Raw genomic sequence first — 18,062 nt, forward strand, 5'->3', positions numbered from 1 at the left:
GAGAAGGGTGAAATTACACATTTGAGTGGGGTTATCCAGGTCAGAGCCAGGTATATTAGAAAATCCCTGCTTCCTCCCTCTACCATGCCTTGTCAAACATAAGACATTTGCTCCAGTGACAAAAGATTTAACTTAATGTATTTGTCCCAACAAATCAACTAAAACTAAATAAACATCTGATTTTTTTTTTAAAGCTTTAAGGAAGATTTCTGCAAATATGGCATCTGAACGCATCAGCAATTTTACTGCTCTGCCAGGCCACGTAGACCCTTTGACAAGCTGCAAGGATGAAGATTTCTTACAGTTGAAATCCTATCTCTCCGTCGTTTACAGCCTAATTTTCCTGGTGGGCTTCCCAGCGAACATCTTGACAATTTTTGTTTACTTTGTCAAGATGAGGCCCTGGAAAAGCAGCACAATCATTATGTTAAACCTGGCTATCACTGACCTGTTATATATAGCCACGCTTCCTTTCTTTATACACTACTCAGCTAATGGAAATAACTGGATTTTTGGAGACTTCATGTGCAAGTTTATTCACTTTTGTTTCTACTTCAACATGTACAGTGGCATTATCTTCCTTAGCTGCTTCAGCATCTTCCGCTTTTTTGTAGTTGTCCACCCAATTAAATGCTTTTTTCTTCAAAGACGGAGATGGGCAGTGGTGATTTGTGTAGTGGTTTGGATGATTTCTCTGGTGGCCATGAGCCCCTTGGCCATCTTGATTGCCACAACGAATGCACAGAACAGGACGATCTGCCTGGACCTGGCTGCTGCTGAGGACTTTGACACTAGTCGGTGGTATAACTGGCTGCTGACAGTGTTTGCCTTCTTCTTGCCCTTGCTGACAGTCACTCTGTGCTACGTGCTCATTATTTACACCTTGGCTACCGGGCCCCATACACAGGCTTGCTACAAACAAAAGGCTCGCAGACTTGCCATCCTCCTCTTGGTGGTCTTCTATGTGTGTTTCCTCCCCTTCCACGTCTTTCGAGGGGCTCGGCTTGAGCTCCGAGTACGACAAGTTAGCTGCCACTTGAAAAACAAGATGCTTTTTATGTTTATTATATCTAAACCTTTAGCAGCCTTAAACACTTTTGGAAACTTACTGCTCTATGTAGTGACGGGAGACAACTTCCAACAGGCGATCCTCTCACTCCTCAAGTTTCAGACAAACAAGAACCTAAAGTAGAAGAGATTGATGCCGTAAAAGAGTTATGGAGGAAGGGTCCAAACCTGCCCTCAGCCAGCCAGACACAACCTTCCTGCCGTTGAGGTGTTCAGGTTAACCCTGCCAATGCCAAAGGAGAGTTAATCTGCTCTGTGTTTTGGAGTTACAAACTGATCATCAAAAGATAAAACTTGTAATTTAAAATAAAAAGCTTTCAATAAAATACCAAAAAATTAATTGTGAAACTTCTCAGAAATTTCTCTGCATTTGCTTCCTGAATCCTTGATACCTGTTTTGGAGAATGGTCAACAGTTCCAGAAAAAAATAGTTGCTTATTAGTGGCAGATACGGATTCAGGATGGGAGTAATTTAATTTCATTTTAGTAACTCAGAAGATAAGTGTCTAGTCTAAGCTAGGTGCCTGCCTTTGACTTGTTTCCTAAGCAATGGAGAGAAGTAAGACCTTCCAGAGGGCAATCCATTACAGCTGTCTTAGACGTGCAGGAGGTTCATCTCACCTCCCTGGAGATATTGACAGGGTAGGTGTATACATATAAGCTAGGCACTTGGTCCTCCCTTTATTATTTCCCATTATAGTGGAGAGAAATAAGCAGTTTTAGAGTGTGATTCACCTAATTATTCTTGATGCTTACTTTTGGACAAGATGAATCATGACCTAGAAGTGCCTGTTTCCCTCCATTGACCATAAAAGGTAAGTAGATCAGATACAGACCCAAATGTTCGTGCCTGCCTTTACATAGAACTGAGGCGCAGCTCTAGCACAAAGTGGGATGGATCACTCTCCAGAGGCTGACACACTAAGAACTGGTTCAATCCCTTTGGTAGTTGCCTGAAGATTAATGGTGCAATAATACAAGACCACTCCTCTAAGGGTTCTCCACACTATTAAGTGAGATTTCTGGATTAATTTTAATCCAGAGGTGAGAAGTGAGTGGATGCATGAATGTGCCAGATCCATAGAATCATAGCAACATAGAATGCTTTGTGTTGGAAGGACCTTTAAAGGTCATCTAGTCCAACCCCCCTGCAAGGAGCAGGGATATCTTTGACAAGAGCAGGTTGCTCAGAGTCCCATCCAACCTGACCTTGAATGTTTCCAGGGATGGGGCATCTACCACCTCTCTGGGCAACCTGTTCCAGTGTTCTACCACCCTCATAATAAAAAAAATTTCTTCCTTACATTTAGTCTGAATCTACCATATTTTAGTTTAAGACCATTACCCCTTGTCCTATAGATACTGGCCCTATTAAAAAGTATCTTTCTTATAAGATCCCTTTAAGTATTGAAAGGCCACAACCAGATCTCCCCAAAGACTCCTCTTCTCCAGGCTAAAAAACCCCAGCTCTCTCAGCCTTTCTTCATAGGAGAGGTGCTCCGGCCCTCTAATTAGGTTCGTGGCTCTCCTCTGGACTCAGTCCAAGACGTTCATGTCCTTCTTCTGTTGGGGGCTCCAGACCTGGACACAGTACTCCAGGTGGGGTCTCACAAGAGTGGAGCAGAGGGGGAGAATCACCTTCCTCAATCTGCTGGCCACACTTCTTTTGATGCAGCCCAGGATACAGCTGGCCTTCCAGGTGGCGAGTGGACATTGTCAGCTCACATTTATCTTCTCATCCACCAGTACCACCAAGTCCTTCTCCACAATCCATAGACAATACAAAGTCATTTTTGCCCATTTCTTTACTCTGTGAAGCCCTGCTTGATCACAGTAGGTGAGGAACAGCTTTAGGTAATAATACATCTGACGGGCAGTAAGGGCTGACTTACAGGAAAAAAAAACATAGACTCACAGGAAAATGTGAGTCCACTACTTGCAGATACCACCTAGAGAGGCCCCAGGACCAGCTGTGGTACCCCAGCCAACAGCAATAGAAAACTATTAGCAACATAATGCTCAGGGCCCGAAACTATGATCGCAGAGTGAATCCTCCAATACATTTTTGTAACAGCCTTATTTCATGTTTCATTACTTTTACTCTCCACTCTGAAATGTTCATTAATCAATGGTAACATGTGCTGCCACAAGGCTTTCATGTGACCCTTCTCCTTATCCAATCCATCTATGCATGGCCTGGTCTTCAAGTGACCATCAGATCAAGACCACCAGACCACCATTCCCACTAAGCACATGCCTGAGTGACCGGCAGATAGCCTGTGACTCCTCTGTGGCACAGGGAGCCCATTCACTGCCTCTCTCAGGACCAGCTAGGGTAAAAAAAAAGTAGGCAACAGCAAGCTACAGGCTTGTTGAGGGAATCAGAGGAGATAAGAAATCATCCCTGCCATAGGAAGAGCGGGATGGGGAAAGGAAGAACGTTTGTCAAGGATAGGGTATAAGATGGCCTATGAAGGAAAAGTTCTGACAGAAAGCAGAAGAGGAAGCTGTTTTCCTGCAGAAATAGTCCATTTGATTTTAATCCACCCCTGGGTACTAGTAAAGGCAAGTTCTAAAACTTTTGCACAGTGCAGCATGATCTCCCTTGTGACCATTACCATCTTCAAATTATGGCTGAGCTCTTTAGGTGAAGAGGGAAGCTCATCTACTGCAGACCTGGAGAGATGTTACATGAGGCAAACATCTAAAAAATATTTTAAAAAAATGCCTCCTACCCCACATGTTGTATTGGTTTTGCTGGTCTCTACAGGACAGCACCATCTTCTCCACCGCACTTAAAGGGCTGCTTACAGCTGCTTGCTCCTGGGACAGCAGAGGCAGCCAAATAACCATCAGAATGCAGCACTGAACACAGCATCTTAGCTGTTTTTTTTCAGTTTAGGGTATCCAATCAACAAACCACCACATTTTTTTTTTGAGCAGAACCAGGCTGAAACTTTATCTTTTAAGCCTCTACTGCAAGTAGACACAAGAGCTTCATTAACTTGAATTGAGTCCTATCCTAACGTCTGCATTGTGGAGCCTGGTTCTTCTGGTGTTTGAAACAGAAAAGGAATTGTCTCTGTTTTTGCAGCAATATAGGAGCAGTTTTTTCTTTCAACTTTAAATTAAGCTTTGCATTGGTCCCCTTTCAGCTGTACTTGATATTTTCTGGATAAAGTACTCAGCACACTCATCTGTTCTTACATCCAGGCGATGCACTCTTTTTTTAAATGCAAGATGCCTGGAACATCTTCAGTACTAGCGTCATCACCTGGATTGATCTGGGCAGATATCATCCTGAGCTGTCAAGGGGATGAACCAGATCTTGGTTTCTCTGATTTTTCTACAAACTGTGAAGAACAAACTTACAAGCTACTTTATTATAAGTGGTAAATTAACAATATTGATAGATGGCATAGAAAAGAGAAAGAGTTCTACACAAGAATCCTGTTTGCTCCCCTGCCCCTCTCCCGATCAATACTGGCCTCCCACTTTCGTATTGCTCCATGCTGCAATATGGACCTTTGCACGTCCTCTGTGCATATGTACTTGCATTTTTCTCCTGCCCTCGACTCCTGCTGCTCCTCTGCATGTCCACTACTCTAATTGTTATCAGGCCATAACTGTTGGCAGGTTCATCCCTATCCTGGTATCACAGGGTGTGACATTAACCAATCAAAGACAGTAATCACAGTTGCTGTGGAGTTATCAGCATCCATTCAACTCTGCCGTCACCCGACTGCAGTTCATCCTCAACTGACCTAGGGGAAAAAAGGGAAAGACCATACAAATATTATCAAGAAACTATGACCAGCTGACATGGCAGTCAGGTGCAGCAACAGAACATGATCCTTGTATTTTGAGATCTCCATTGCCACAAAGAATTTGTGAGCAACTCACAAAACCACGTCAGCTGGTTACATTTGGTTTAGAAGTGTAACCACACAAGGATGGACATAAAAAATGCTCTTTGGTATTGCAGCAGCAGTGGAGGAGAAGAAGCTTCTGTTTGTTTATCAGCTGTGCCCATTCCCAAGGAGTAAACCTGAGGATGAATTAAAGGTACCATTATCTAAGCACTGTATTTAAAAACTATGACTGCCAGTAACCTTTGTTTCTGTATATCTACAAATCCAATGCAAATAGCCGACTAGAATATCCACACAGATCCATCAGCAGATGTCCCCTTTATAAAATCACCTACCTAAACATTAACCTCAGTGGCCGCTCATGAGTTTGCCTATGCAAACCCTGAGGAACGGAGACAAGGATGACTTAACTTGCAAGAAGGCACATGCACTAGGCTGAGAACATGAAATGAGGGTTCAGTATTAGCCACAAATTATGATGAAGTTTTGAATCTGTTATCTAAAGCCTTCTCAAACTCTTGTAACATCTTGGGCCAGCATCACAGGGATGGTGGGAACACCCAAATAGAACATGGTTTTGTATAGTAGGAGGAAATGAGAATGTTAGGGGTTTCTGAATTTTACGCAAACCCACCAATGGAGACACAGTGGACAATCACAGCAGTTTGCAGCTTTTACTCTCATTACTGCGTACCACAACCACAACAGAAGGTATAGTTCCTACTTCACTTCAAAAGTGACTTGAGCAGGCTTAAACAAGCAGTTCGTTTAACTCGCTCTCCTGGTCACTTGGGCAACTTCTCACCAGAGAGAGGGAAACACGGGAGCAGCAGCAAAGGCCAAACAGCTGCATTAGCACCACTGTGTTTCTCCTCCACTACCCACAGCAGGGCTGAACTGAGTACCATCACCAGTGGTGGTCTGGCTCATCCCAAAACCAGCGGAGCTGACAACCGATACAAATGCAGAGGTAGAAAACTTCTGCAAGAGTCATCAGTGCAAACCAAACTTCCTCATCCCGAGCAAATGCAGGCTGATTTTCAAGCTGGCTCTGGCACCTTGGGTCCAGAGAGGGCTGAGGGTTCAAGGGTGTCTCTGTGCCTCACTTTTCATGTCACCTCAATCCAGTGCTCGAGGTAACCTTCCTCCTTCCCTGCCCGGCTATGGTTGTATGTCGGAGATGAGGGCCAGGGCTTTAGGCACAGAGATGCTGGTGGTTTGGGAGAGAGTTGTGGAAGGCTGACACGCAGAGCCAGGAAAAGCAGCGTGTGGGGATGTGCCAGAGCTCCCCACTCCTTGGGGGTTCCTGGCAGACAACAATGGGGACAGATGTAGGGGTTTGAGATCTTCATCGTACCTGCCCTTCCTTTTATGTGTGGTGGAGAAACAATCCTGTAGCAGGGAAACATTTTCTTTCCCTCTCCTGCCTCAAAAAGAAGTCCAACAACAGCAAAATCTTTTCCTTACACAAGTCTCGGGCGTGATTCCTAGCAAGTGTGCATGTGGAAAATCAGGGCTGATTTATGCCGTGGAGGGTCTTCTCTGAGAGGGAACAATACTGCTGTGCAGCTCAGCCAAGGTCAGGGACATTCTGCCACCCATCAGCACAAGGAGAAGGGACAATCTGGCCATGGGCTCAGTATAAAGCCAGGTTGGTGCTGCTGATTCACCAATAAATCAGTGCTGGGCAAGTACAAATGCTTGTTCTGGTCCTGCAGCTGACCGACCCTCCCATCTAACCAGAGACAGTCACTTTATCTCCCCCTAATTATTTCCCCTGCCACATTTTATCCTCTTAAAGTTACAAGCTCTTTAGGGCAGATGTCTTAGTGAGTATTTGCACAGCAGGATCTGAATCCCAAATGGGCCCTGCTGGCATTATGAAAATTCAATCAAGGGCTTCAGCCATTAAAATGTAAAAGGATGTAGCTACTTATCATTTGTGCATATAGAGACACATAAACACACATATGCAGATACGCGTGCCCGGGAAAGCAGCACCTAATGCAAAAATAATACTGCTTTAAAATAACAGCACTATGTTGTGTTTAAGCCCCTTCCTTTGGATATGAATATTTCACTTGTTCCTTTTCTCTCTTGTAGAATAAAAATAGCATGACACTGGGGACAGAAGTTGGCTGAACAGAATCACTTTTCAGGACAAAAAGCAATTGCTACAAAAGTAATTACAGCAATGTGCAAAGTCTTCTGGAGCACTTTTCAAAAGTTTGTGGTGAAATACTGGGTTAAATAAACATTATAATTGTTCAGATATAATTTTCTGCTATATACAAATGAATAAGGTTTTACTACTGATTTGAAGACCGGTCTCTAAGTATGCTATTTTATTTATATTTAATATCAGTAGCACCTGGCTATTTAGCTTATTTTTTTTTGTGCCATGGAAGCAAGCTGTATTTGCCTGTGTGATAAATGATAATGCTCTGTACTAATATGGATTTAGATGTGTACTCAAGGGTAGGCTATTCAAGTGTGGGATATTTGCTTGTGTAAATTTTGACATAAATTTTGCTGTTAAGATGTTGATATTTCGAGACAATTGCATGGCTCATTTCTGCACTGCAAATATGAGTGTGGCTCACTGTCCAAGCAGTTTAGGCTTATTCATGTACTTAGAATAAAAAAAGCATTCTCATCTGACCTTTTTTAAATATATATCTTACATCACATTGAGCTTTATCACCCTCTTAAGGTGCCTATTTTTGCCCCACTTACTATAAAGGAACTGGTTTTTTCTCCTCTGAAAAAAAGTGCCTCTCTGTCATCCCTTTTTGTTCTATTTTAAATCTTCTTTTTTTTTTTCTTAGCAGTCATTCTGAGCAAAACTTCCTCAACTAACTTCAGATAATATATAGGCCTAGCTCTGAGATAGCTCTCTAGGGTGTTTTTATAGTCAGCAGGGAGAAATGGGAGCTTGGAGGGTCCAATTATTCCCCGCAAAGTGGGCCAGATGAACTGTGCCTTAGAAGTGCCTGCACAGGGAGTCAACTTCAACACCCAGGCTCTGGCACGATGGACCTGGTCCACTGTGTTTCATCTCTAGGTTGATTGTTATTTCTATCTGAAAAGTTTGGTAAAAAAAAAGAGGTGTAAGTTTTGATTTTATGACAGTTTTTTAAAGTATATCTGCAGGGCACTTTAGTGAATTTTTACAGTGTCCTCTGGATCATTATTATCTTCAGGTAACCTAGTTTAAGAAGTCTGGGTTATATTCATGTGCCTTGCTAAATGAGAGGTGACAGTTATGCAGAAAATAAGAATATAGAATATCCTACATATCTCCTTTACATGTATTCTACACACTGAGAGGATATATAATAGAACACAGAGAATTGTGAAGAAATAAAAATAATTGTTAAAACCTTTAAGGACCAGACTCGGCTCAAACATGTGGTACATGAGAGTTGGGGTGCCCCAGGCTCTGCCTCCAATCCCCAGTCCTCAGGGAGCATCCCACCCTCCCTGCATGCACCCACAGGGGAATGCACCCCATTTAACAGGTTGATTCACTTGTGCGAGCCAGACGCTGATAGGACCCCACTGTGTGGGGCAGTGTAGGGCAGGCCAAGTGAGAGGACTGTGCTAGGATTTGGCTTTGGGCATCACAGAGTAGCAAGAAGGGAACTGAGAAGGATGACAGAAGTCCTTTCTAAAGCTAAAAAAAGAGTCTGGTGATTTACAAGAAAAAAAGGAGGAAAAAATGAGCTTACAGGATTCAAAAAAAAGTATGAAAATTTATGAGCAAAAAAATAAATAAAATAAACAGGCAAGGAGCCATCACAAGGGAAGAAGATAAAGACTCCATTATGTCAACGTAGGTGCAGGTGCACACATACGTACACGGACTTAACAGCCTGAGAAGCTGTTCAGGGGGATTGCTTATTCCTGTGTCCTGTTAGCGCACATTTGCAGTGTCACTGCTCTGTACATCTCAAAACTTTCTGAGTTTGCTGGAGAACTTTTTTGAATAGCCCTTAGAGGAGCTTGTCCAAAATGGATTTCTCATTAGACCCTTTAATTTGCCGTAGCTCTGAGATGGGACACGCTGTAACTGGTGCCTTAAATGGGATATTAAAAAAATATTAAGGAAATTCAGAAGTACAATTTAAGGGAGATTCCTCCCTGTAATGTAACCAAACAATTAAACTTCTTCATTAAACTTCTGAAGCACATAATTTTCAGCAGCGAAATTAAGGGACTGCCAAGTACCTGAGCAATATAGGTGATGGGCAGATTAAAGTGAGTGGCAACCGGCAGGATGACAACTGCTGGGGAGATATCTTCACCACCTGTGGAACCTGTTCTGAAGCGACAAGCATTAATGTTCATTCCTAATACTCAGTAATCTCTAAGCTACATATGTAGTTAGAAACTGACACAGCCGAATATTCGTCTCAGTTGATGCCCATGTCAAAGAATACGACACAAACATATCTTTCATTTACACAAGGATAATGCAACATAACGGTTTAAACATTGCGAGATGAACGTCGAGGAGAGAGCTACAGAGGGATGTGTGTGACTTATTCCTCATGTCATGAAGCGGTCGCTGCGTCTTGTTGATCCAGCTGTTTTTACACTGTGCATTCAACATTACCTTTGTCCTTTAAAATTTACAGAGACATACTTACCAATCACAGCAACAAATTAGGAGATTGGAGAGCCCCTTATTTACTCACAGGATCCGTTTTCAAATAATCTGCCCTAGTTCTTCATAATCTAAGTTTATTCAGACACCCAAAAGGGCTGATAAATACAGGTCACTCTGATAAATTTTTCCATCTTGCTTACAGTGTTGTTTCCCTAAGATAATTGTGGTTTTCCTCCACCCTGGGGACTCCTGCAAGACCACAAACTGGAGAGATCCCTCTACAATCCAGCCCAGCAGATCATGGGGTTCATTTCAACCACACAAGAAATCCATCTGCTCAGGATGGGACCTAGCATGTGCCTACAGCTCAGAGGGTGGAAAATCAGTGGCTAAAACGTTAAGTCCCTCCATCTGCCAGAGGAGACAGGCACGTATCCTTGCAGGCTGGGGAAGAAGGGCCCTCTCTCTATCCATCCACAGCCCTGACCCATGGTCTCAGCTCATCCTCTTCATCCTGCCTCCAGTTAGTGGAAGAAGGCAGGCATGCCCAAAGGGATTTGTTTCCTTCTCAGCCAGCTAGCATGAAGCACCCATGGAATCTCATTTCCAGGCACCTGGACATCTGCAAGTTACACATCTGCACACAGACAACATCAGGGAATCATAGAATGGTTTGGGTTGGAAGGGACCTTTAAAGATCATCTAGTCCAACATCTTTCACTAGATCAGGTTGCTCAAACCCCCATACAACCTGACCTTGAACACTTCCAGGGATGGGGCATACACCACGAAGAGCAGGTTCGGGATCATCTGAGGAACCTAAAGGTACACAAGCCCATGGGACCTGATGAGATCCATCCGCGGGTCCTGAGGGAACTGGCGGATGAAGTTGCCAAGCCACTGGCTATTGTATTTGAGAAGTTGTGGCGGTCTGGTGAGGTCCCCGATGACTGGAAGAGAGGGAACATAACCGCAATTTTTAAAAAGGGGAATAAGGAAGACCCGGGTAACTACAGGCTGGTCAGCCTCACCTCTGTGCCTGGCAAGGTCATGGAGCAGATTCTCCTGGAAACCATGCTAAAGCACATGGAGAACAAGGAGGTGGTTGGTGACAGCCAAAATGGCTTCACCAAGGGCAGATCGTGCCTGACCAATTTGGTGGCCTTCTATGACAGGGTGACGGCATCACTGGACAAGGGACGACCAACAGACATCATCTACCTGGACTTGTGCAAAGCTTTTGACACTGTCCCACACGACATCCTTCTCTCTAAACTAGAGAGACATGGGTTTGATGACCACTCTGTGGATAAGGAGTTGGCTGGATGGCTGCACTCAGAGAGTGGTGGTCAACGGCTCAATGTCCAGGTGGAGACCGGTCACGAGTGGCGTCCCTCAGGGGTCCGTGCTGGGCCCGGCCCTGTTCAACATCTTTGTCGGCGACATGGACTATGGGATAGAGTGCACCCTCAGCAAGTTCGCCGATGACACCAAGCTGTGTGGTGCCGTCGACATGCTGGAAGGGAGGGATGCCATCCAGAGGGACCTTGACAGGCTGGAGAGGTGGGCCCGTGCCAACCTCATGAAGTTCAACCAGGCCAAGTGCAAGGTCCTGCACCTGGGTTGTGGCAATCCCAGGCACAAATCCAGGCTGGGCGGGGAATGGATTGAGAGCAGCCCTGAGGAGAAAGACTTGGGAGTGCTGGTGGACGAGAAGCTCAACATGAGCTGGCTATGTGCTCTTGCGGCCCAGAAGGCCAACCGCATCCTGGGCTGCATCAAGAGGAGCGTGGCCAGCAAGTCGAGGGAGGTGATTCTCCCCCTCTACTCTGCCCTGGTGAGACCCCACCTGGAGTACTGTGTCCAGTTCTGGAGCCCCCAGCACAAGAAGGACATGGACCAGTTGGAGAAGGTCCAAAGGAGGGCCACGAAGATGATAAGAGGGCTGGAGCACCTCTCTTATGAGGACAGGCTGAGAGAGTTGGGGCTGTTCAGCCTGGAGAAGAGGAGGCTCCGGGGAGACCTGATAGCGGTCTCCAGTACCTCAAGGGGGCCTACAAGAAAGATGGGGAGAGGCTGTTTAGTAGGGCCTGTTGCGATAGGACGAGGGGTAATGGTTTTAAAATAGAGGGGGGTAGATTTAGATTGGAAATTAGGAAAAAATTTTTTACAATGCGAGTTATAGAACATTGGAACAGGTTGCCCAGAAAGGTGGTGGAGGCCCCATCCCTGGAAACGTTCAAGGCCAGGCTGGATGAGGCTCTGAGCAACCTGATCTAGTCGGGGATGTCCCTGCTCCTTGCAGGGAGGTTTGACTAGATGACCTTTGAAGGTCCCTTCCAACTCTAACTATTCTATGATTCTATGATTCTCTGGGCAACCTTTTCCAGGGAAGGGGGAAGGTAAGCTGGAGGTGGACTCCATTAGCCTCAAAACATGCTGAAAAGCCCAGACCTTGGCCTCAGTCAGTGAGACCAAGGGCATTTCAGCCTGAGTATCTCTTGCAAACATGCATAGTTCACACGCCATGCAGGGGGACGGGGTCTGGAGTGTCACCGTGCCATTCCCAGCTGCCATGACAGCCTCCAGTCAGCAGTCTACTAGCTTCTTCGTCTCTCCCTTCCCTCCAAACGTAATGGACTGAGAGCCTTTTCTTTTTCTCTGGAGCCCCTTATTTTCAGGTTTACCTTCATCATTTGCTTGCATACCCATGTGATCTCTTTTACTTCTATTTTAAGATGAAGGTTTACTTATTATTCAGCTTTCATTTCTGAGGCAGTGGTCATTTGTCACAAAGTATGTATCTCTATAAATATTACCACGTGGTTGTCACCCTCACTTGTCTGGTAGAGGGTTTTCTGACATGGACTAATGACAGTGGGGCTGACTAGAGCCATGACTGCCAGCTCTTGCCACACCAATGAGACAGCATATTTGAGTATCAGTACTGACTCAGTGGCAAGGTCAATGGAAAAAGGACCAGAGCAGTGATGAATACTGATCCAGGACAGCTCCCAACTACTGTCAACATCTTATTTCATCCTTTTAAACAGCTTCACCAGAACTTTTTCCTCGCACATGCTTTGCAATCACCAGTGGCACTGGTTATCAGAAGATGTGCTTCTCAGGCATGTGAAAAGCACAGTGCCAAAAGCACCCCTCGGAGCAAGAAAGTTCATTTACCTTATTCTAGGCAGATAAATGTTTTGTTAAATCTGGCTGCAGCCAGGATAATTAATGTACATATCTGTGACTATTATTTGAATAAGCACCTGCGTTTGCCCCCAAAATTGCACGTCAGTTAAATAGATTTGTCACCAAGAGATAAATGAAGCTTATCTTCAAATTTCTATGTCATGTGCTACCCTAGAAAACCAAATGCTAAGTTTAATTAGCTCTAGGACTAATTGCTTTATTTTATTAAAAAAAAAATCTAAAGCATTCTAAGACAAGCATTTGGAGACTGCTTCTTGTCTGAAAGGTACTAATGAGTCATGGCAGAAGATAAAGTCAACAGTAAATCTGGTGCCTGGGCACGCAGCTTCCCTCTCGTACAACACTGGAGTACCACGGCCAAGCTTACTTACCCTTACTGCAACAGAGAGATCAGATCGTTCTTCTTTCGGTAAGAGACTGAACTTGGGAGTTGACAAAAAGGGTCACAATAAACACAGTAGGACAAACTAAAATTGGGTTCACTGGTATGGACTGAAACACTCAGGTAAGTGTGAGTGTGCAGCACGATACTGCCCAAACAAGAAAATCTGTGGTCTAAACAGAGGCTGTTGGCATATATATATATACATATATATAATTTCTCCCCTATTCCCTTGGAGGGTGGGGAAAGTGAGTGAGAAACTGCATAGCTTGGTCCCAAGCGGGGCTATACTATGACACTCTGTAGTGGTTAGAGGGCAACCCCTGCCCCCAACCCCTCAAAATTTACCTGGCTCCAGGATCCAGGGCTGAGAAGCAACCAACTAACCTCTGGTTCTCAGGATCTCACCCCAAATCTAGAGGGAGCATCTTGCATCCAGGTCAGTGCAGAGATGATGGATAATGTCTATGCCTGACAATATCAGAGTGAGACACTACATCAATGACCTGCAGAAAAGCAAAAAACATCCTCCACCAGTGTTGTGAAATAAGCTGACCCTAAGGTACAATCATCTTCTATACAATGCTTAAGCTAAGCTGCCATTGCTATACCTAATCCAAAGTAGCTCCTATAGTGCTCTTACCAGGAGCGCTTTTCGCAAAATAATAAACATCCCTCTAATTAAAGACTACAGCTCCAGTCCCAAGCTGCACCCTGTGCACCCCAACAGTATTGAGGGCTCCAAAGTTCAACGTGCTTATGCAATCACCGAGTAGGTGTTTATTTGCTGTATGTTGCATAGTTGTACCACCTGTGCATTTATATCACAACCTAATATTTAAGCAGGAAAATCAGTTCAAGATCCCTTTCAAGAGCAAGAAGAACAACAAAGCAAAGCAGAGAAAAAAAAAAAAAACAGAGCCACCCTGTACCACGTCATATGCAAAGAACCCTGAACCTGCACAGTGCAAGAGCTGGAGCATTTTTGTACCATGTGATGTCCAGCTGCAGACTGGACTCTGCAAATTGTGAATAGCCTTTACCTCTCAGCTCTTTGGGTCTGTGTAAATTAATCAGGTGTTATCCAAACCAGAGCCAGGGGATTTTAGCTCAAAGTGCAGTCCTTGTCTGAAAGATGAGGAATATCCTCAAGAAATTACTGAAATAATTAAGAAGAAAAAACCAAAACTCCTTCTGCCAGTTTGTTCCTTACTGTCCTTCCCGTCCTTTCTCTGTGCTCCTCCTCGTGTCACAAATACTTAGAACATTTATTTAGCCCAAATACTGGAGAGTTGGAGCATAACAATATGAGCAGGAACACCACGATTTTTCTGGTCAGTAATTCATTTTCTTGGATTGTCAGGATAAACTACGCGGCCTTGGAGTGTATTCATCCACTTGGGAATTGGATTACAGTCTCATAAACCAGCACAGCGCTCCTATTATCACCTAAATAAAGCTGCCATCATTCTGGAACAAATAGGTGGAAGTAGTCAGTCACCGAGTATCCAGAGTTAAAGCGAAGAATAATAAGCTGACACACAGTTCTTCAGAAATTCTTCACAAGGAGGCAGATTTAATGCCCTGAAAGCTGGGCTTTTACACACACAAAAACACACACTCATCTTTTTTTATCACCGCCTTATCTAAAGCACTGAGGGCTCTGCAAAGACGGGATCCAGGTGCAACGCTTTCTGAATAGCTGATGATGACAATGCGTCCACCTCTCTCGCAAGAGGATGCCTGAGGAGCTTCTCAGCATTTTTAAGCTAGAAAAGAAGCTGGTTTTGTTGCAGCTGCCCAAGATTGTACCCGGCTCAGTATAAAATCGTGGCTGATTAAAAACATCTCACTGCAGGTTTCTGCAGCTTGTGGTAGAAAAATGAGCTGGTGCAAGGTAAGTTCTTCCACAGTGACAGCTGGACCCTTTCCTGATTCCACTGCTGAGCCATCATGAGCATTGAGCAAGTAATTTTAACTTCTTCGTGTATGCATAAAAGGGGACAGGTTCCTGTTTGCAAAAATCTTTGTGCAAGTCTCTATAGACAGTGATTTGTAAGTGTGATGTGCTGTCACTATTTTTTCTCCTCTGGGTATGGGGATGGAACCGTTCACCCCTTAGTTGCTGCAGGAGACCAGGCATTTGCAAAATAAAGATGCACATCCCATTTAAAAGGGCTTTTAGCTAAAAGACCGGTTCCTTTTCTTTCCTAGAAATGCTCACACAGCTGCCTCACAAGGATCATCAGGTAAGACCTACGTTCACCACCACGTCACTGTGGAAAAGTAGGATAATTTAAGGCCTAGCACCACTGCTCCCAAGCTCTTATCTCCAGCATCTAAAACCTTGGGAAGAAGCAGGTTTCCCCTCACAAGGACGAGCTCAGCCTGTGCATAGGCACCAAGAGGGGACACGTCCGCGCCTGCCCACCTCTGCTCTCTCCTCACTTGCCCTCCTTTGCTCCTGCTGCTTGCCTTGTGTCAGCGAGCGACAGACCCTCTGTGAGATATTTTCCCTGACATAATTGCAGAAGACTACCTCAGAAAAAAACCTCAGCCTGTGTAGTTTTCTGCTGTTGGAGTCAACTGAAGCAGCTCATCCAGGAGGTTGAATAAAAGCCAAGCCTGCACAAGCTGGTGGGGATTATAGGAAGAGGAGTGGAGACAAGCAGTGGAGAAGGAAAAGGGATAAAGTCTCCCCCCATCAGCATCAAAAAGCAACGAGAAGCCATGACATTGGTCTATCTGTCTGTGGAGAGGGATGAGTGAGCTCAGACCGTCCCCTGGCAAAGGGTGGGGACTTCTGCTGCACACAGGAAGTCAGTGTCACTCCTGAGGAAGGCAGTGTCACTCCTGCAAGCAGCATTGTTGGGATCAGTACCAGAAAGCAGTGTCCATTTCGGGTGCCCATACTTCAAATGGATGTTAAGTGCAGGTTTCAAAACACAGTTACAGGAGCAAACGTATAGAGAAATCCCCAACATTCAACCTATTTGGCTTAACAAAGAAGGGGCTATGTTGGGTTAGGCCTAATTTAAGTGTAGCTTCATGATGAAATCACTGATAATAGAAAATTCTTTAATCCGACAAACAAATGCGTAACAAGCACAGCCTCTGGGCAGGAAGCAGAAGCTAAATTAATTGAGATTCCAAATGAGATGAGCAGACACGGTCGATTCCCCAGTACTCAAGGTGTTTAAATCAAGGCTGGGTGCCTTTTTAAAGGCCATGCCTTAGCTCGACAAGAAGTTACAGGCTGGATGCAGCAATCTCTCAATGCAGTTTGATGGAGTGTAGTACACAGTCCCTTCTTGCCTTTAAAACTGCTGGACGACCAAAATCAACAACAAAAGGTGGGTCCTGTTTTTGCACTGCTGCCTCCGCTGCAGTGTACTGGGCCCCTACAATCCAAGCTGCACTTGCACCAGTGTGTGCCCAGCTCTGCTCCCCAGCGAGGTAAGGGTATTGCATACTCTTAAACCAGTAAATATAAGGAGCTGCCTGGACAACTGTGTGCACTAGTGCCGCTGCTGTGATGGATAACACAAGCACAGCCGGAGCCAGACCTGGCTGCCTTGGTCTCAGCAGGCATCACATGCCTCTGTAGCAGAGCCTTTCTCCTCCCTCTTCCCAACACTCTTGCCTCTCCCAAGGTGCAAGGCGTGAGCATTACCAGCAGGAACAACACACCTCTCTCTTTCACAGTATGTACAAACACTTCCCATACGCCAGCCGGGATGGTCGCTCTCATTCAGGATGTTACAGTCCTCTCAGATCTCCCCAGCTGGCACATGTGAGGCTTTCATCTATTCTTTTCAATATTAAAGTAATACTTGAGGTGTTTCAGCAAGCAGACATGGTTAGCAGGACTGCTAGGTGCTATAAGGTGTAAGTGACATCTTGGTACAAATCACTGGCCAGCAGTCCCCAGCTGCCAAAGGGGACACAAAAGAGATGGAGCAGCCTTGAAGAGCAGGTGTGAGATAGGGAGCCCTGTTCCACACGTGCTTTGTCCTCCCTGCCGCAAAGGGGGCCCAGCAGCCGGCACCCCCAGCCTAGAGGCCGTCCTGCCCTCCCCACCCTCCTCAACCATCCCAACAAAGCCCAAGTCGATGGGTTTTCGTTTTTTTCCAGACCTCTAGTCACACTTCTCCATACTTACCCTATTTTAAGACCCAAAGAGCTCAGCTTACCCTTACAGCTTTTATCATGGCCATAACAAGCTCTGGCAGCACGATGCCCTTTTTAAATCCCTCTTGCTCCTGCTGCCTGACAGATGAGGCTGTGGCAGCACTGTGGGATATTATGACATCCAGTGGTTCCTCAGGTAAATCACCACCTCTTTCCAAGATCCCTCTCCTGAGTTTCAGGCCCCAAAATTGCGCAGCAGTGACCACATCTTCCTTTGTCACCTCAGGAGATGGAGGTGTTATCAGAGAGCACCAACAGAAGTAGAGCTGTGTGCCGTGTCAATGTATGGACTTTGCAAGATTTCCCTCTTTTCTCTCTCTGTCCAGCTCCAACAGAAGCACAGAGGCACATGGAACAGGGTTCTAACAGTGCTTAGCAGCATCAGCGGGCAGGACCCAGTGCAGCTCCTTGCTGGAGCAACTGGAGTGACCGGCCCCTTTGATTTCCACGGCTAATTCTGGGGAAGACATTGGTGCTTTATTGAGCAGAAATGCAAGAAGCGCAATTAAAGAGCAAACTTAGGAGGAATGCTATCAAGATCAGGATATATTTAGTTTTCCCCAAGGACAGCCAGTGACATAACCAGAATTATTACTCATTGTTTCACAGACAAACCATTCTTTCAGAGCCTGCAAGGTGGCGGTTGCTTTCTTGAGTGCTGAATTCACTCCACTACCACTCATGTCAGCAGCTTGGCTCACAGCTGATTTTAAGTCTTTTA

At 45.1% G+C, this 18,062-nt stretch overlaps 1 protein-coding gene across 1 annotated transcript; it reads left to right on the forward strand.

Moving 5' to 3' along the window:
• Window positions 1-217: 217 nt before the first annotated feature.
• Window positions 218-1,192, forward strand: LOC104483331 (2-oxoglutarate receptor 1). The gene has a single exon (XM_010125074.2). The coding sequence runs from the start codon at window positions 218-220 to the stop codon at window positions 1,190-1,192; it is 975 nt and encodes a 324-aa protein (XP_010123376.1).
• Window positions 1,193-18,062: the final 16,870 nt, after the last annotated feature.

Source organism: Chlamydotis macqueenii, chromosome 1 (assembly GCF_036417535.1).
Source record: "Chlamydotis macqueenii isolate bChlMac1 chromosome 1, bChlMac1.mat, whole genome shotgun sequence".
NCBI lineage: Eukaryota > Metazoa > Chordata > Aves > Otidiformes > Otididae > Chlamydotis > Chlamydotis macqueenii.

What these genes read in the sequence shown, in the direction of transcription:
- LOC104483331 (XM_010125074.2), top strand. Translation starts at nt 218, where the DNA reads ATGGCATCTGAACGCATCAGCAATTTTACTGCTCTGCCAGGCCACGTA.